The sequence below is a fragment of the Peromyscus eremicus genome, chromosome 14 (genome assembly GCF_949786415.1).
Source record: "Peromyscus eremicus chromosome 14, PerEre_H2_v1, whole genome shotgun sequence".
Classification (NCBI taxonomy): Eukaryota; Metazoa; Chordata; class Mammalia; order Rodentia; family Cricetidae; genus Peromyscus; species Peromyscus eremicus.
In genome coordinates, this window is record NC_081430.1 from 49,019,417 (window position 1) to 49,039,862 (window position 20,446).

At 39.9% G+C, this 20,446-nt stretch overlaps 1 protein-coding gene and 1 pseudogene across 5 annotated transcripts in view; one reads left to right on the forward strand and one right to left on the reverse strand.

The window, feature by feature from the left end:
- The window catches only part of LOC131923819 (cation channel sperm-associated auxiliary subunit beta-like), a 170,900-nt gene that overhangs the window by 29,007 nt on the left and 121,447 nt on the right, over positions 1-20,446 (reverse strand). For 3 of the 5 annotated variants that reach the window (XR_009382733.1, XM_059279003.1, XM_059279006.1), the window contains exon 19: positions 12,670-13,005. The exons of 1 other annotated variant lie outside the window; for it this stretch is intronic. Coding sequence is in view for 3 of the 4 variants with exons in the window: in XM_059279003.1 (XP_059134986.1) it covers positions 12,670-13,005 (336 nt within the window). In the remaining variant the exon portion in view is untranslated. The remainder of the gene's footprint in view (positions 1-12,669; positions 13,006-20,446) is intronic. One more of the 5 variants, XM_059279004.1, reaches the window with a different exon arrangement.
- LOC131923824 (14-3-3 protein theta-like) lies at positions 3,660-4,348 on the forward strand (annotated as a pseudogene).

Consider the following 20,446-nt stretch of genomic DNA (forward strand, 5'->3'; position numbering starts at 1 on the left):
GACCTTACTCCCGAAAGTTGTTCCCTGATGTCCACACATGCACTGTAGTCCATGTGTGGAATGATATGCCCTCACAAACACAAACAAAATGCAGCTTAATAGAATAAAAAATCCAGATAGCCTACTATGTGACTAAGTGTATGCATCAAAAGAGGCCAGGGGTGGGGGCATGACTAAAGCAGATGCTGGGGCAGTTACATCACAGGACAACTTCACAACAGCTGATTTATAAGACTGAACATCTTGTGGTGGTATTGTGTTCCCCCAAATATTGTGCACCCTAATAAATTTATCTGGGGTCAGAGAACAGACAGCCACTAGATACAGAGGCTAGAAAATGGGGGCACTCACACCTTTAATCCTAGCATTCCAGAGACAGAAATCCCTTTGGATCTCTGTGAGTTCAAGGCCACATTGGAAATGGCCAGGCATGGTGACACATGCCTTTAATCCCAGAAAGCGAGCCTTTAATCCCAGGGAGTGGTGGTAGAAAGCAGAAAGGTATATAAGGTGTGAGGACCAGAAACTAGAAGCTTTTAGCTGGTTAAGCTTCAGGCTTTCGAGCAGCAGTTCAGCTGAGAGACATTGGGATGAGGACACAGAAGCTTCCAGTCTGAGGAAACAAGATCAGCTGAGAAGTTGGCCAGGTGAAGTTAGCTGTGGCTTGTTCTGGTTCTCTGATCTTCCAGCTTCACCCCAATACCTGGCTGGATTTGATTTTATTAATAAGAACTTTTAAGATTCCTGCTACAACATCTGCAAAACAGGATTAGGGAATGAATTTGGAATGGTGAGAGATGAGGGCATGAGGGATGATGAAGCTGAGATGTCAAATGGGAAAGTCTTTATCTTCTGTAACATCCAACCAATGGGAAAGAGGGGGAATGGACTTGCACTCAGCGATGGAATGGATGTTTCACACTCAGTGTAGCACCTGCCACTTTGGGTTGGCAACTGACTTTGCCAGAGTTTCACTGCATCTCCAGGGCCTGTTATTATGAGGCAGGAGGCCTGAAACCCCACAGCACCTAATCTGTCTCAGGCCCTTTCAAAGATGAAGTAAGAGTAACTGAAGCATTTTTCCCTGAGCCTTTCCATGTGCTGTCCAGAACTCCATTCCCAATCATTGTCCTAAACCTGACGTTACTGGGAATAACAGGAGCTGTGCACACAAGCAGGAGCAATCATCTCACAGGAACTGGTTTGTCTCTTACAGCTTTGGCAGAAGTATGAACTCTAAAGGAACATGTAGGCCCAGAACTGAGGATGAACAACCAGACCACATCTTGACTGAAATTGTTAGATTATTTCTACTGCTCCAACTCATCCTCTACAGAAACCTGAAACATGTCAGTACTCAAAGACAGACTTAGGCTTCTTTTTTTTTTTTCATTTTTCTTTATTAAGAAATTTTCTACTCACTCCACATATCATCCACAGTTCTCCCCTCCTACCTCCTCCCACCCCAGCCCTCTTTTCCCAAGCCACCCTGCATCCCCACATCCCCCAAATTGAGGTCTCCCATGGGGAGTCAGCAGAGCCCAGCACACTGAGCCTAGGCAGGTCCAAGTACTTTCCCACTGCACCAAGGCTGTGCAAGGTGTCACACCACAGGCTCCGGATTCCAGAAGCCTGTCCATGCACCAGGGACAGATCCAGATCCCTCTGCCTGGATACCCCCCAAACAGTTCAAGCCAAACAACCGTCTTCCATGTCCAGAGGGGCTGCACAGCCACCAGTCCACAGTTCCTGTGCTTCCACTAGTGTGGTCTGTCATCTCTGCACATCCTCCCATTATGATCTCGACGTCCCTCACATGCAGTATCTCTCCTCTCTCTCATCAATTGGATTCCGAGAGCTCAGCCTGGTGCTTGGCCATGGATCTCTGTATCTGCCTCCATCAGTCACTGGACAAAGGCTCTATGATGACAGCTGGGTTATTTGCTAGGCTGGTCACCAGAGTAGACTGGTCCAGGCACCCTCTGGACGACTGGACTTAGGCATGTTTATCTATTTTCTTCTCAATGTGCCACATTGACTGCACATCTCTCTTCTGCTTTCTCCAGAACTCATCTCTTTAGTCATATTTAGACTTCTAGCCCTTCCTTAGCAAACTAGTAAGGGCAAAATCCATTATGATGTTCTAGAGAAGACACAGACTATTCCTTACCAAGCCTGTCCAGCCTTCAGCCTCACTGACTCTGCCCATAAAAACATCCTTTGGCCCTGTCTTAGCTCTTCCTTGTTGCTATGATAGAAACTCTGACAAGAGCAGCATACAAAAAGAAGAGTTTATTTCAGCCCACAGCTCAAGGTACAGTCCATCCTGGTAGAGAAGTCAAGTTGAAGCAGCTGGGCATTTCATCCACAGCCAAGAAGCAGAGAAGAGTACACTAACGCACACCGGTACTCAGTTTGCTTGCTCGACTTCCCACAGTCCAGGTGAATGTGTCCACCTACAATTAAGATGGGTCTTCCCACATCAATTAAGGTAATCAAGATAATCCCTCACATGCTTGCTCAGGCCTTTTTCCCAGGTGAATCTTATTTGTCAAGTTGACAACAGAAACCATCACAAGCTCCGAGCTGGGATGACAGCTTTAAGAAACTAGTTCTTCCTTCTTCAGGGTATATAATAAACCTGATTCTTACCTACCAACATTTGTCTTCTGAACACTGGAGATTCTTTCACAATGACAATACATGCATATACATTGGAAACTTAGTTAAATCATAATGGTTACCAGCAGGTGCAACTCTGTCCTGCATATGGATATAATTTCCATGCTGTTAACTCTAACCAGCAAAGAGGTCTGGCAACCTCAAGCAACAAGTACTTCTTGTTGATGATCGATTTCCCTCAAAAACTGCCCCTGTTTTGAGTTCTCTCACTGCTCTTATCTATAATCTATGTCATTTCAATGTACAGAACTTATTATTATTATTTTTTTTGTTTTTCGAGACAGGGTTTCTCTGTATAGCTTTGCGCCTTTCCTGGAACTCACTTGGTAGCCCAGGCTGGCCTCGAACTCACAGAGATCCGCCTGGCTCTGCCTCCCGAGTGCTGGGATTAAAGGCGTGCGCCACCACCGCCCGGCTCAATGTACAGAACTTATGATTTCCTTTCTCCAACTGCTATCTAGCCCTGCTGCTGGTAGTTGTCCCAGGACTTGGTCCTTTGCTGGCTAGTATCTGTAATGATTCAACAAATCCTATTACCACAGAGAAACTTTAGCTCTGACAGTTTTGGTTTTTCATACTTTAATTCTTAAAAGTTTGGGAGTAAATTTTCTCTTTCCATTGTGAAATCCAGAAGTCAAAATTGGTTGTCTGAGTTGCATGGCAAGTGCTCATATCCACTGAGCCATCTCATTAACCCTCAGATTTACATTATTATTGTATTATTATTTATTTATTTACTTATTTAGTAATATGTGTGTGTGTGTGTGTCTTGCATATTAATGTGGATCTGTACATGAGATGGTGCTCTTTGGAAGGTTGGAGGACCACCTGTGGGACTTGGTTCTTAGTTCTCTCCCTTTACTGTGTAGGTTCTGAGGTAACAGTCTTGGTGGAAAGTGCCCTAATTTGGGACTCGCGTCTCAGCCATGGAGACTAGGAGGACTCCAGATCTGGCTCGATGCTAGCCCTCGCTCACCATGGAGAAGACCAAGCTGATCCAGAAAGCCAAGGTGGCTGAGTAGGCCAAGCACTATGACAGCATGGCCACCTGCATGAAAGCCGTGACTGAGCATGGGGCCAAGCTGTCCAACAATGAATGCAACCTGCTGTCGGTGGCTACAAGAACATGGTCTGTTGCTGCAGGTCTGCCTGGAGGGTCATCTCAAGCATCGAGCAAAAGACCAACACCTCCAACAAGAAGTTGCAGCTGATCAAGGACTATCGAGAGAAAATGGAGTCAGAGCTGAGGTCCATCTGCACCATGGTCCTGGAATTGTTGGATAAATATTTAATAGCCAATGCAGCTAATCCAGAGAGTAAGGTCTTCTATCTGAAGATGAAGGGAGATTATTTCCAGTATCTTGCTGAAGTAGCATGTGGCAATGATTGAAAACAAATGATAGATAATTCCCAAGGAGCCTACCAAGAGGCATTTGATATAAGCAAGAAACAGAAGCAATGTACACATCCAATCCTCCTGGGGCTGGCTCTTAACTTTTCTGTTTTTTACTATGAGATCCTTAATAATTCAGAGCTTGCCTGCACATTGGCTAAAACGGCTTTAGATGAGGCTATCGCAGAGCTTGATACACTGAATGAAGACTCCTACAGAGACAGCACCCTCATCATGCAGTTGCTTAGAGACAACTTAACATTATGGACATAGGACAGGAGAAGAATGTGATGCAGTGGAGGGGGCAGAAAACTAAAGGCATTTCAGGTGTCATCCTCTGTTCCCTCAAGAAAACCTTTTTACATCTCCATTCCTTATTCCACTAGCAAGGAAGCCCATTCATGTGTATGGGATCAACTGTTTATAGTTTTTTTACACTTCAGCTTTGGGAAAACTCCATCCCTTGATCTGTGCTGCTCAGCCTTCCTGGTGTGCAGTTACTGCTGTAGAAAAGTATTAATAGCTTCATTTAATACACACACGAGTAACTTCCAGACACTTGTGCAGAGGACTGACAGTGCATTTGGTATTTAAGGCATCTGAACCAGTTCTGCAAGTGGCCGTGTTTGTATTACTGTGGAGATGTGGAAATGTAGTGCATTACAATTGAAAGTAATTGTAATAATAACTTCCTGGTTTCTATATTCTCTCTCTGACCCTTCTTTGGGGATTTCTTTCAGAAGCAACCTTTCCATACTCTTCCTGCATACTCCTTTTTAGTAGGAATCCAGAAGTGTTAGATGGAATGGAAAGAACTCTTAATGCATCCAGTCTTGAGGTCACAGATGGAAATATCTCCTGTGTCACATATTCTTGGGGTCATGTCTGTTTGTGACAACAGGGAGTTTCCTTTATGCATTCTTCATTTGCTGTTGTTTGAGTTGACAACTTCCTTCCCAATAAAAATTCACTTACACCTCCTCCCTTTGTAGCTCTGGTATTTACTTTACCTTGTAATAGAAGTAGCATGTTGCTGCCAGAACATAAGCATTGCTTTGGGCAAATTAAAATGCATGTCCTTTCTTAATCCACTAGAAAGAGGAAATAAGAACACACGTTCAAGTCTAAAGTTGAGTACTTTTCCATGCAGATTTGTGCACATGTGAGAGGGTGTCCAGTGTGTTCAATGACTGTTCTTCAGAGAGCTGTGTTTGCTAATCATTGACTGTAGTCCCTAAAAAAAGCCTTGTGAAAATGGTATGCCCTATGTAACAGCAGAGTAACACAAAATTGTGGGAGCCCGTTCTCGGGTTCCTCGTGGCTTTACCCAGCAGGTCCTCATAGAGGATGATTAGACCACGGGCCTGAGTGCAGGTGTCTGAGATGGTCTGCACTTGGCTGTGCTGGGGGAGGAGGTCTTTTGCTCCACCCCTTGGCGTCTCTATAAAAACCCTGGGGCAGAGACAGTCGGGGCCCGTTGGAATAGGTTCCAGGCCCTCTCGAGGCTATCCTTTATTTTCTATCTGTTTATCTCCGCGATATTCTCCGCAATAAATCCTTCTATCTAATATTTCCTGCTGCTCGCACTCAAGAAAACTCTGGGGAACTGTGGGGGTGGTTGGGTAAACGCCCCACAGAATGGCGCCATGAACAGGGACTAAAGAAAAAAGGGGGACTAAAGAAAAAGGGAGTCTAAAAAAAAAGGGGGGAACTAAAGACAAATGAACAGGGACTAAAGACAAAGTAATAGGGACTAAAGATAAAGGAAAATAATAGTTTTATTACAGAGTTTTTGGCGAAAGTGCTGAGTTCAGCCCTGCCAGTGGATGAGGCATGCCGGTGTTATGGAAAATATATATTTTTTATATATATTGAGAGGCAGGGGTTTTATCCTCGAGAGAAAAGGAAAGCGGACTGGAAGGATGTCCGATGCTGCAGCGAAATTCTCTTCTGTCAAAATTTTCTATCTTCTATCCCTCAATTTCTATCTGTGAAAAATAAGTATAAGGCATAGGGTAGTAATATAGTTTAGGAAAAACTTAGAAGTGTAAGATTGTGTAGAAAAAAATAGGCAACTAGACAGAAAAACTCTTCAATTTTCTAACTTTGGGGGCTATGAACGCAAACTGGGAAAAAAAATCTTTTTTGGGGCTTTACGGGTAGTAAAAAAAGCTCTTCTTTGAGCTTATGGGGAAGAAAAAGTTTCCTATGGAAGCTTTTGTCCTGGGGACAGCTGAAATGCTAAGTCCAAGCGGCAGGAAAAAGTGATTTCTCCCTGAGGCAAAAATGGGGGTGTAAAAAGCCAAAGTTTAAAGTTGGGAAGTTTTGGGAAAAGTTAGTCTTTCTCCTGGGGGGAAAAAATCTTTTAAACTATAAAGCTTTTCTTGAAAAATTTGGGGAAAAAAAACTCTCTAAAAAGTCTTAATCTTTCTCAAACTAAAAGCTCTCTTAAACTTAAAAACTAAAGCCTTTCAGAACTCACTATCTCAGAAGGACAAAAATTAGAATCACCTGAAGATTAGTATGGGGACCACCTGTGATTAGCTCTAAGGGAAAACAACAAACCTCTTAAGACAGCAAAACCTCTCCAAGTTCTCTTTCAAGCTTTAAAAATCCTCCCTGCAATGCAGGAGGCAGGGACAAGTTCCTAAAAACCTCTTCTAAGCTCTGTCTCTTCAAGCAAGTAAAAGACAGTGGGTCAGAGTACCCTGAGGGAAACACTTGGGAGAGTGTGGGTAAAGAGCTACGGAGAGCCCAAAAGGGCAGGAAACTTTACCTGAGAAAAGCAAAAAAGCCAAGCTTTTCAGTTACAGCCGAGCTGAGGCATCAAGGGTTTTGTTTGTGAGTGAGCGTCTTTGAAAAGGTGCTCCTAAATCAAAGATCCCCTGAAGCATTGTATCTTTGCTTCTGACCAAAAACCCAGAGGCGACTGGCCAGCGTCTCTGAGTTGGTGTGCATTTGGGGGATACTAGGGTTCCTGCAGTGGTAGACTTCCTGGAGCACAGAGCTGAGGCAGGAAGGTGCAGGACCCAGGGGAAGATTGCTGATAAACAAAACTAAAGCCAGTGAGAACGGCACAGTTGTCCACAAGTTGTCTACAAGTCCCGGGTTGATAGGTCCACAGCTGGAAAAAAAAAAAGACCTGAGAAAACTTTTCTATCAGAGAAAGGACCTTTCTGGGAAAACAGTAAAGCTGAACTGTGTCTGAAGCAGTTGTGCTGCTGAGTCAGAATGCTGTCTGGGGAAAGAGCCCAGCCAGGGCAGAACAGAACTATCCAGGAGTAAAGCTTTCTTTTCTGTCAGAGAAAGCACCTCTTAGAGAAAAGCTTTGTTTCAACTGACTCCCATGAGATGAGGGAGTGTAGCCCTGAGGGGTGATTGCCTCTGGCATAAGCTCTGTCCTTGAGCACCCAGACAAGCAAATGCAACCCACTGGGGGACTGGGCCAGGTGAAGGTCTGATAAGGCAAAACACCTGTCCTAATGGGAGTTTAGAAATGGCAAAAACCTCCCTTGTTAGATTTTCAGTCTGTACGCAAACCACACAGACCCAGAAAACAAACGGACAAAAAGCCCCTACCTTCAGTAGCAGGGAAAGCCGCCACTGTAGTGTCGGAAACTGTTTCTGGGGTAGAGGGGATAAACTGAGACCAAACTGGGAACTGTCTGGGAGAAAGACTCTGCAGAAACAGAAGGGACCGATTCCTCCCCAGAAAAATATGACCTGAAAAAGCTGCTAGAATTTGAGGCAGATTCGGGGGGAGAAAAAAAAGCCCCTACTTCCAAGGGCAGCTAGCAGAGGTACAGAGCCGCAGATACTTGAAGCTCTGCATCTGGGGAAGGAAGGAACAAGCAAAATGAGAGAGATCAGTGGGAGAAAATCTCTCTGAAAGAGCTATGAAAAAACTGTGTTGTGAATGTTTTTCACTGACTGGCTAAGACAAACACAAGCCCCGAGGAAAGTTGCTATCAGAAATTGCCAACCTCAATGCGCGCTAACGAGGCAGGTGCAGTTCTGATTTGGGGGCCAGTGTCAATTAAAGGAGAGACACCTGTTAAAGCCAGCTGAGGAGAGACCAGAAACCTCCCAATGTCCCATAATTAAAAATGTAAAATGCCTGTTCAAATCTTCCGTTGCAAAAGCAAAAAACTTTGTTCAAACCTCCCGGGCAAGAATTTGTAAGCAAGTCTGGTGAAAAAGAACTTAAAAGTTGACTCTCAGACCCAAAAAGAACTATGGGAAATGACTGATATAAGGGAAATGATATAAAGGACTGATTTAAGGGACTGATACTATTATGGACTGATATAAGGGAAATGCATTCTGGGAAAGGTAGTTTTTCGCTAAAGATGGCAACATTGCCCTGAAACACTTTTGTCAGCTCGAAAATACGTTCATGGTAAACTTTAAAATACAGCTTTTAAAAGAATAAGGAGGAAAATCATCTAAGAGTTTTAAGTGTCAGTTCCAATGAAACATTAAAAGGATATGGAACTAGGCACTTCGCGGTTTGGGGGTTGGTAAAATGACTTATTTACCCTAATAGCTGTGCAAAGTTTTAACGGTAGTTGGATGACAGAAAGCTACCTATAAGATCAAACAAGCCACTTTAAAATCCTTAAAGCAAGAGAGAGCAGTTTATACACTGAACGTTGTCTTAGATATGAAGGAAACTTATGCTATCTACAAAAGAAAGCTGCCATGCTTTGTGGGCCATATTAGAGTTCACTCCGATCTTCCTGGTCCTTTAGCTGAGGGTAATGCAAAATGGAAAGATCCCTGCTCGGGATTGTGGAAGGGTCCCGATCCTGTGTTAATATGGGGTCGAGGACATGTTTGTGTTTTTTCACAAGAGGAGAATGAAGCTCGGTGATTACCGGAGCGTTTCGTAAGGAGCTTGGAACTAAGAAAGGTCAGCTCCAATGATGTTCCTACAATGGAACCAGAATGAAAGTGGCTCGATCAGTGTTTCTGAGGTTTTGTCACTGGTTAATGCTAACAGTGAGGAAATAGTTTGGAGCTGTGCCGCTTTTGGCTTTACTAGCTCCTTTGGAAAAATACTTTATATCACCTAATAGCTGTGCGGTATTTGGCAAAGACCTTACAGCCGCTAAATACGGTAATTTCACCCTCAGCCTGAAGTCTTTCCGTAGAACAAACCAAAAGTACTGCTGTAATAGAAACGTTTGTCTGAATTGAAGTACTTAGGGGAGCTACTATGAATTTGGGTGAAGGGACACCTCTAGTTAAAAACCGCCTACCGCTGACAGTGCATCCCTGCCAGTCCGGAACGGCTGAGAGAACTGGCAACTTTGGAGTGTGGCGTCATCCTGGGAAGGTTACAGTCCCCTAACAACAACTATCACAATTCTATAACAACACTCACTAAATCCCAGTGTTTTATAACAAAGCTGACTATAAACTCTAAACGTTAGCAATGATGTACGTACTTCCTGTCTAGTTAAGAATCTTTCTAATAGAGATAGTGATAATAATTAAGAGTAAGAAATAGAAAAAGATGAAAATAAGATATGTGAGTTTGTAAAAATTCTCGTTAGATCTGTGTTAAGAAATCTTTAGGTGTTTGCTAAGTTAAATATATGGTAATGGTAGCCCTATATAAGTTTGTAAAATAGATCTATAGATCCTTTAAGAATATAAGCTTGCAAGAAGTATCTAAGGTAGTCTTAAGACATGTAGTGATAAGCTTGTAAGAAGTAAAGATGCTAGTTGTAAATGTAAGTTTAAATAAGTACATAAGAAGTAATAAGAAATATATTTGCTAAAGTAGTTCTATAGTTTCCTTAAGGAGTTTAAATAAGTAGATGTTAATGTTATATGAGTTTGTAAAAATGTGTAAATGTTGAATATGAATCTAAATGCTTTGCAAGGCAAAAGGTTATATGTGAGTTTGTAAAGTGTAAATGTTAAGTGTGAGTCTATTCTTAATGTATATGGTGAAAGAACCTGAGACATACAGAAGTTAGTGTCCTAGCAGACTGCAAAGCAGGCAGTCTGAGCGGTTTTTCAAAAGCTCCAGAAGCCGCTAAGAATGGCGGACGCGAGAACCAGCACAAGGCATCCGCAGCTGAGATTCATGGAAAATCAACGCAACACAGAAAAACCTGAGCTAACATCAAAAACGGTGTGGTTTAGAATACTACTTACTGTACCTAAAAAGGTCCCTGGCTTGAGAATAAGTTCAGAGACGCTTGTTTGAACAAAAATTGTTAACTGCAAAAAGTTTTGGTTGAAAAACGTCTCTTCATATTTTGAAGTGAAAGCCTAATACCAGAATTTATTTGTTTGAACTTTTTGAACTTAAAATGAGATAAAACTACAAAAAGATTTTGGTTATGGATTTCTTCATATTTGGAAGGCTCGTACCAGAATTTATCATGTGAATTTTGGGACTTAAGAAATGAAATGAACAGTAGAGATTTCATTGCAATGGGACAATTTTGAGTTTACTTATAGTAATGACCTAGGAACTGTTTTCTGGAATTGGGTTAAAAATGGAACTGTTTAAATGAAGAAATTTATTTCTACCTAGAATCAAGATGCAGTTTTGTGTATGCATATATGCTTTATTAACTGGTGATTCATGAATTGTTTTGTGGAACTGTTTATGTAAAATGGAATTACTTATGCAACTGGTTTGTGTTACAAACGGAACTGTTTAAACAGAAGTTTGGGTTTTCTAACTAGGCTTGAGATTTTGCTTAAATTATAAAGAAAAGGGGGAGAGTTAATATTCCTTAGTCTAATTTCAAAAGTTGTTTGAGTGGATTAATGTCATGTTATTGTTAGTAAGAAATGCAAATGGGGTATATTAAGAGACTACTTTTAAAGTATAAAGAGTTTTATTAAGAAACTGCTTTTGGATGTTTTGCTAAGTTTTCAAAGTGTTAATGGTTAGATTGAGAAGATTGCTTTTCAATATGAGTTTGTAGGAATTGTATGAGTTTGGGTTTTTCTAACTAGGTTTGAGATTTTGTTTAAAAAATTATAAAAAGGAGGAGTTATGAGGTTGAATTATGTTTGCAGAAATTATATTTACCCTATTGATATTAATGCACCCTGGTTTTGTGGAGTTAAGAAATATTTAAGTTTGATGTGAATACATCGAAGTTTTTCCTGTGTTCTGTTAGCAAGAAAATTCAAATGATTGAGTTAAAGTTGTAAGATGGAGAAAATTGTTAACTATATATAGCACCATATATGCTAATTCAAATGGTTCTGTTAAGAGTTTGCTTTGAGTTGTAAGATTGAGAGAATTGTGACTATGTATAGCAATATTTATGTTAACCTGTTAATGGTAATGATGAAGCTAAGGGATTCTTTAAGTTTGTAGTCACCTTAAGAGTTTTGGCTTAGAAAGGGCTTGAGGCAGCTAAGACTGCTGTAGTCACCTTGGACCTAATTCAAAAGAGAAATGCCATCTATATCATCCTCTACTCCCATACTGGAAGGTGTAACAGCTATGGATATTGCTGTAAGCCATTATTAGTGATTTTTTTATATATTAAGAAAGGGGGACCTGTGGGAGCCCGTTCTCAGGTTCCTCGTGGCTTTACCCAGCAGGTCCTCATAGAGGATGATTAGACCACGGGCCTAAGTGCAGGTGTCTGAGATGGTCTGCACTTGGCTGTGCTGGGGGAGGAGGTCTTTTGCTCCACCCCTTGGCGTCTCTATAAAAACCCTGGGGCAGAGACAGTCGGGGCCCGTTGGAATAGGTTCCAGGCCCTCTCGAGGCTATCCTTTATTTTCTATCTGTTTATCTCCGCGATATTCTCCGCAATAAATCCTTCTATCTAATATTTCCTGCTGCTCGCACTCAAGAAAACTCTGGGGAACTGTGGGGGTGGTTGGGTAAACGCCCCACACAAAATAAAACTGCATTTTATAAAACCAAAAAAAGTGCCCTAATTTGCTGAGACATCCTACCAGCCTAGCTTCACATAATTTTATAATAAATATGCCAAAATATAAGATGTAATATAGCATTTTACGTAAAATCCATTTGGCTTGAATTCAATACCTGAAATAGGGGCTAGAGAGACAGCTCAGTGGTTAAGGGCACTTGATGTTCTTGTAGAGGAACTTGGTTTGATATCTAGCACTCACAAGTTATCTTACACATGTGTCACTGAGTTCCAGGGGGATTTGATAACCTCTTCTAGCCTCCATGCGCAGACATACGGGGCAGATATTGCAGGCAATACACTCATAGATACAAAATAAAAATAAATCTATTTAAAAATACCTAAGAGAATTATTGCCATAACAAAGAAGTTAAAAGGGTTTCATTTAGAAGGACAACAACAACAAAAAAACTATGCTACAATTTACTTTCATTTCCTTATTTATAAGATTATTATTATCTAGACTTTTAGGGTGACTGTAAACATTAAAATGTCTATAAAACATTTAATACAGAGCCTAGAATGTTGTCATTAACCATAATTAGAATTAACTCTGTTAGTAGTAGAATCCTAGCAATCACAGAAGCCAAACTGAATATCAAAGAGTTATGTTTTATACTTAAGAAAAGAAATAACTCCTTTTTACTTTTTCTATAAAAGAGAATTTACCTCTTGTATTAGGGATCAACTTAAGTTCATAATTTGCTTCGTTTCCCACATCAAGATACTTCACAACATTGAGGGATGGAAGTTCATGCTCATCTTGTTGAACCCAATAATTACATGGTTTTAAACTTATGGTCCAATTCCGTCCTTTTGTTGAGCCCAAGCTGATTAAGAACCAAGAATGTTCTGGGAAGTGCAAAGGTGATTTTATTTTATGAGGCATAGTAGCCAGGGATAATACATTCTTTATATCTATAATTTCTGTGATCATGAAGCTGCTGTAGCCAGGTCTCATCACAGTCTTTTCTATATCTGCACCTGAAAATTGTGCTAAATAACCTGGAGATAAAATAGAAGATTTCATATAAAAGAAAACAGTTAATGTTGACTCAGCAAATGTGACCATAATTAACAATGTTTCATCTGAGATTTAAAAATATGATCATGGCTTGAGAACACATTTTCCAAACTTCAGTTACAATTAAAACACAGCATTTTGTAGAAAATTCATTAAGAATATGTGGCATACAAAGCTATACTTTAATGTGTACCATTTTTCTATAAAAATTCTCAGCAGAAAGCCTGGAGAGATGGGTCCATGGTCAAGAACTTTTGCTGTTCTTCATAGGACCCAGGTCTGGTTCCCAAAAGCCACATGGTGGTTACAACCATTTGTCACTCCAGTCCTGGGGACTCAACTGTTTCCTCTGACTTCCACAGGTATTGTGTGCATAGTACACATACATATGTGCAAGCAAAATGCGTACACATTAGCTGAAAGATATAAATCTAAAGCAAGTTTATAGCAGGGAAAAAGACCAGAAGAATCTTCCTTCTCTCTCTCCTCCTTCATTCTTTACCTGTCTTTTCCTTCCTTTCTTTTGTTCTTTGTCAATAATTTCCTGTATTTCAACCATGAATATTTAGACTTCTAATTTAAATGAAAAAATTAGATTTATTATGTGTATTATGGTTTTGGTTGCATGTATGTAAGTATACTATGTACATGCCTGGTGCTAGCAGAGGCAGAAGAGGATGTCGGGTCCTCTGGTACTGGAGTTACAGATGGCTATGAGCTACCATGTGGGTGCTGCAAATCAAACTGGGTCTTCTGTAAGAAACACAAATATTTTAAACTGCTCAGCTAACTTTCTAGCTCTAGATTTCAAATTAAAAACCGTAGCATCCATCATGTACCATCAAGAAAAAGGAAGAAGGTAGAGGAATCTGATTCTAAGGTTGACCTTGGCTATATAATAAGAAAAATATGGGAGAGAGGGAGAGTTTGAAAGATTGATATTTAAAACAATTCCAACTAAAATCCTAAAAATTAATTTTTATCAATATTCAAAATTTAGTTATAAATGTTGTTACATGAACAGGCAAAAGATGAGAATGGTTAACATAATATCATACCATAATACTATAATATTATAGTAATTCTACAAATTTATAAAAACTTGCTTTATAAATTTATAGAACTGTTACTATCACTTTCAGGACTTATCATATAGCTGCAGTCATTCAGACTGTGTTTTTGGGGAAAGAGCAGACATTAAGGAAATTGAACAGAAAATCTGGAAGTAAACTTACACAAATACAGACACTAGTCTCTCAGAAAGAAGCAAAGGAAATTGAAGAGATTAAGGACAGTCTTCTTAACACATGGCAGGAAGACTAGGATATGCAGAAGCAAAGAAATGACTTAGATAAAGAACTTACAACTTCATAAAATTTATTCAAATGGACCATAAATCTAGATGTGAAATGACACAGTTAGATCTTTTCATAGAAACTCAAGACAGCTTTTAGTTTGGCAATAAGGTTACAGATAGACAGCTAACAACAGGTCTATGAGCAAGATACTTAATTTCATTGGAATTAAGTTTCTGTTTCATGACATTGTTAATTGAATTAATAGACAAGTCATAGACTGGGACAAATTTGCAATACACATATCTGATAATAGACTCATATCTCAAACATACAAAGAATTCTTTAAAAAGTTTGAAAATTAATTTTATTTACTTGTGCATCTGTGTGCCTCTGCATGTGTATAGACATATATGTGTGTCTAGGTTTCCAGAGAGGATAGAAGAGGGCATTAGATCCCTTGGAGTTTGAGTTACAGACAGTAGTGAGACTACTGACATGGGTGCTGGGATCTGAACTTTGGTCCTCATGATTGAACAGTCAGTGCTCTTGGCTGCTGAGCCATCTCTCCAGCCCCATCATATATACAAAGTATTCTTAAGACTCATAAAGAATTCAGCCTCTGCTAACTGACAGGAGCCTAGTTCCAGTCCTGTGGCATGCAAACCCTCTTTGTTCATGAGCCACCTTTTCTGAGTATTTACATGCTTACTTGCTTCTTCCCTTTGCCATCACTTTCTCCAGCTTGCTGTCATGTGCTAACCTACAAGCCTAGATCCAGTCTAAACCCTCCTTATTCAAGTTGCTTCTTCTTTTTGCCTTCTCTTTCCCCAATTTGCCAACATCTGTAAAGCCACAAACCTAGTTCAGTCCATGGCCCACGGACCCTTTTTGTTCCTGAAACACCTTTGCTGGGGAATCTGCTTCTACCCCTTGTAGTGGGTAGCTGTTCCAGCTTTGACCTAGAAGTACTACCCCCATTGAGACTTCCGGTAACTGTCACACCTATGAGGTGGGGCCAAGACAGGAGCTCTTAAGACTTGAGATCCATGTGTACTGGCTCTCTTGTTTCCTGGATCCTGGACACTGGAGGTAGACCAAACAGAGTTCTCCAGAGAACACTGCTGGACTGCACTACACCGTTCCTGGACTCTGTAACCTATCCCTTTACTTGTAAGTTACCCCACAAAATAAACCTCCCTTTTAATTACATAGAGTTGCATTAATACTTCCACTAATAACCCCTACATCTCCTTGCAGTACCCCCTTCTCCAGCTTACAGCCATCTCTACATTTACAAGCCTAGCTCAAGATCTGTGGTCTTTGAATATTCTTTCTTTGACAACTATCTTTAATGAGTGAGACACTCCTTTTCTCTCCCATTTTTCTTTCTGATCGCTACCAATCTCTGTAACATAGGCCTATTTCCAGATCCATAGTTGAGAGTCATCTTTCCTTGTCCAATTAACATTTCATCTAACAGCTTTACCTAGCTCAGATCACACATCTCCTGAACTGGCCTAATCTAAAGAAGGTCAAATTATCACATCAGACACACAACCAAAGAAAGAAGTCCACATGCTTAGTCAAACTGCAATTCAAACCAGCATGAAGACCAAGACAGCAAGTCTCATTTCAAACCCACTAGTCCCATTGAAGTGTTTCCTAATGAGAATTACCTAGATAAATCCCAGAACACAGAATTTATAAGAACAGTCATAACCTTTATCATACAATTCAAAGAACATCACTTTCTTGAACTCCAAGAAGATAACAATAAATGCTTGAGTGATGTACAAGAAAATACAAATATACAGTTTAATGAAATGATAGAGATAATTCAGGATTTGAAAACCAAATCCAATAATGAGATAGAAATATTGAAGAAAACACAAGTTAAAATGTAGATGGAATTGAAAAACTCAATATCCCAACTAGAAAACCCAGGGCAAAGTCTTACAAGTAGAATGAACCAAGCAAAAGATAGAACACAGGACTCAAAGATGAAGTAGAGGACCTAGATGAAATAAGAAAGAATATTAGAAAATTTAAAGTGCAGGAGAGGAACATGCAGGAAGTGTGGGTCACATTTGGTCAAAAGACAAAATCTTCTAATAGGCATAGATGAGGAAGAAGAATCCCAGGTCAATGGCATTGACCAGCTCTTTAACAAGAGTATAGAAAAAATAACTTCCTTACACTAATGAAAAATGTACACATACATATATATAGTACACAGAATTCCAACTAGACAGGATCAGAAAGGAAATACCCAATAGCATATTATGCTTAAAATACTAAATACACTGAACAAAGAAAGAGTAATAAAAGCTATAAGATAAAAAGTGCAAGTCATATGTAAAGGTAAACCCATCAGAATAACAGCTCATTTCTCAATGGAAACCCTGAAAGTTCAAGATTCTGGAGCAATACACTCCAAATTCTCAAAGACTATTACTGCCAACCTAGACTACTATACCCAGAAAAACTATCTCCTGTTTCTCCAAGGAAAAAATTATATATGCCCAGCAAAACTATCTTCTCTTTCTCCAAGGAGAAAGAAAAATTTTCTATGGCATAAACAGCCTCAAAAATTCATAGCCAACAACGAAACAACAAGAGACAAATATTCTAACCAAGGTTAATTAATAATGAAAATATTACAATACTAAACATACGTGGACCAAACTCTTGTGTACTCAATTTCATAAACAACATTCTAATGGAATTAAAAACACAGATTAACACAAACCTAACAATTGTAGGCAATTTCAAAACTCCACTTTCTCCAATACATAGGTCTCTCAACAAAAAATTAATAGATCCATACATTTGCCTGCAAACCTCATGATGTCATTATTTTTCTCATGTCTTATTTATCCATTCTTCAGTTGAAGGGCATCTAGGTTGTTTCCAGGTTCTGGATATTACAAATAATGCTGCTATGAACATAGTTGAGCATGTGTCCTTGTGGTATGATTGAACATTCCTTGGGTATAAGCCCAAGAGTGGTATAGCTGGGTCTTGAGGGAGGTTGATTCCCAATTTTCTAAGAAAGCACCATATTGATTTCCAAAGCAGCTGCACAAGTTTGCATCCTGAGTGAGGTAACCCAAACTCAGAAAGACAAACTTGGTATGTACTTACTCATAAGTGGATACTAGATGTAAAGCAAAGGATAACTAGACTGCAACTCACAACTCCAGGGAGGCTACCTAGTAAAGAGGACCCTAAGAAAGACACAGGGATCAATCAGCAACAGAGAAAAGGAGGAGATCCACATTAGCAAACTGGGGTTGAGGCTGGATAATGGAGGGCAAGGGTTGGGGGTAAGAGAGCTTAGGGGAGCGGGAGGTCCCAGCTGGATCAGAAACAAAGTGGGAGAACAAGGAAAGAGATACCATGATAAACGAAGACCCCATGGGAATAGGAAGAAGCAGAGTGCTAGAGAGGTCCCTAGAAATCCACAAAGATACCTCCACTATAGACTAGAGAGAGTGCCTGAGCTGACCTACTCTGGTGATCAGATGGCCGAACACCCTAACTGTCATGATAGAACTCTCATCCAGTGACTAGTGGAAGCAGATGCAGAGATCCATGGCCAAACCCCAGGTGAAGCTCCAGGAGTCCAATCGGTGAGAGAGAGGAGGGACTGTATGACCAAGAGATATTGAGACCATGATTGGAAAAAGCACAGGGACAAATAGCCAAACTAGCGGAAACACATGAACTGTGAACCAATAGCTGAGGAGCCCCCATGGAACTTGACCAGGCCTCTGGATAAGTGAGACAGTTGATGAACTTGAATTGTTTAGGAGGCCCCCAGGCAGTGGGACTGGGACCTGTCCTTGGTGTATGAGCTGGCTTTTCAGAACTTAGGGCTTATGCTGAGTCACTTTGCTCAGCTTTGGTGCAAGGAGGAAGGGACTGGACCTGCCTCAACTGAATCTACCAGGCTGGGCTGACTCCCCAGGGGAGACCTTGCCTTGAAGGAGGTGGGATTGGGGGGTGGGTTGGGGGGGAAAGGCTGGGGGGTGGGAGGAGGGAGGGACAGGGGAATCTGTAGCTGATATGAAAAATTAAATTAAATATAAAATAAAAATATTTATAAAAAAATTAATAGAGAAAACTTAGAAGTGACACCTTAAATACAATGAACATAACCAATAGCTACAAAATATTTCACCCAAATGCCAAAAAATATACATTCTCCCTAGCAACACATGGAAGCTTCTTTGAAATAGACCATATGCTGGGACACAAAACAAACCCTAACAAATACAGAAAAATGAAAATTCCATGTATCTTATCAGATCATTTACAATAGAACTGAAAATCATCAGGAAGTAATACTCCAGTAAATGTATAAATTTATAGATTAAACAGCTCATTACCAAGTGATGAATGGATCAAAGAAAAAAATCAAGAAGAAATGAAAATATTTCTGGAACTAAATGAAAATGAAATACAAAATCTCTGGGACTTGACTGGAGAAACGTTTCATCAGAAGAGAGAATCCTGGTTTGATTCCTAACACCTACATGGCAGTCCACAACTGTCTGTGACTCCAGTGTCATGGAATTCAATGACTTATTCTGGTCTCCACAGGCATCAGACATGTACACAGTGTACATTCATATATGCAGGTAAAACATCCATACATATAAATAAATAATGAATGAATTAACTAAAAAAAAAAACAAAGCAAAACTTGGATCACGTTAAAAGCAATCCTAAGATGGAAATTTGTAGCTCTAAGTGCCTACATTAAAAAAAAATATCAATATGGGGGTTGTGCTTGGTCTTATTGTAACTTGCTATGCTGTGTTGAGCTGATATCCCTGGGATGGTTGCTCTTTTCTGAAGGGAAACAGAGGAGGAGTGGATCTTGGGGAGAGGAGAGGTCGGGAGACACTGGTAGGGAGTAGAGGGAGAGGAAACTCTGGTCAGAATGTAATATATGAGAGAAGAATAAAAAGGAGAAAGAACTCAAATAAATGACTTAATGATACAAGTGAAGATTTTTTTTTTGGTGGGGAGGGGAACAAACCTAAATCCAGCAGATGGAAGAAATAATAATAGTCAAATTAGAAATCAATGAAATAGAAACAAAGAAAACAATACAAAGAATCTATGAACCTAAGGGCTGTTTTTTTTGGGGGGGGGAAGATAAAATCAACAGACCCTTGGTCCAACTAACCAAAAGAAAGAGATGTTCTAAATTAATAGACTCATTAAATGAATAAGGAAACATTACAACATATACCAAAGAAGTATGGAATACTTAAAAACAACAACAAAACCCAACTGTATTCCATTAAAATAGAAAATGGAAAAGAAATTGATGAATTTCTGAATCCATGCAAACTACCAAAATTAAACCAAGAAGAGACCAACAACTCAAACAGACCCATAACAAAGGAGGAGATGGACACAGAAAGTGTAGGTCCAGATGGAGTCTGTAGAATTCTTCCAGACTTTCAAAGAACTATAACTAATTCTTCTTAAACTCTTCAGAAGGATAAAAGCCGAGGTCACACTCCCAACTCATTTTATGAAATCAGCCTTACTCTAATACCCAAACTAGGTAAAGATCTAACACACAAAACTACAGACTGATGTCCCTGATGAACACAGATGCAAAAGTCTTTAATAAAATGCTAGCAAACCTAATAGATGCACATATCAAGAATATATCCACCACAATCAAGCTGGCTTTATTTAAAAATACAGGGTTGGTTCAACATATGTAAATCAATAAATATAATAAATCATACAAATGAACTTAGTGACAAAAATCACATGATCATCTCAGTAGATGCAGAAACAGCCTTTGATAAAATCCAACATTCTTTCAGGAGAAAAGTTCTACAGAGAGTAGGACTAGAGGGAACATATCTCAATATAATAAGGCCATATATGAAAAATCCACAGTCAATATTATCCTAAATGCACAAAACTGAAAGCATTCTCACCAAATCCAGATTGTTCACCATTTCTACTCCTTTTCAATACAGTGCTGACAGTAGTAGGCAGAGCAAAAAGCCAAGAGAAGGAAATTAAAGCGATACAAATAGGAAAGGAAGAAGTCAAATGATTCCCATTTTAGGTAATATGATATTATACA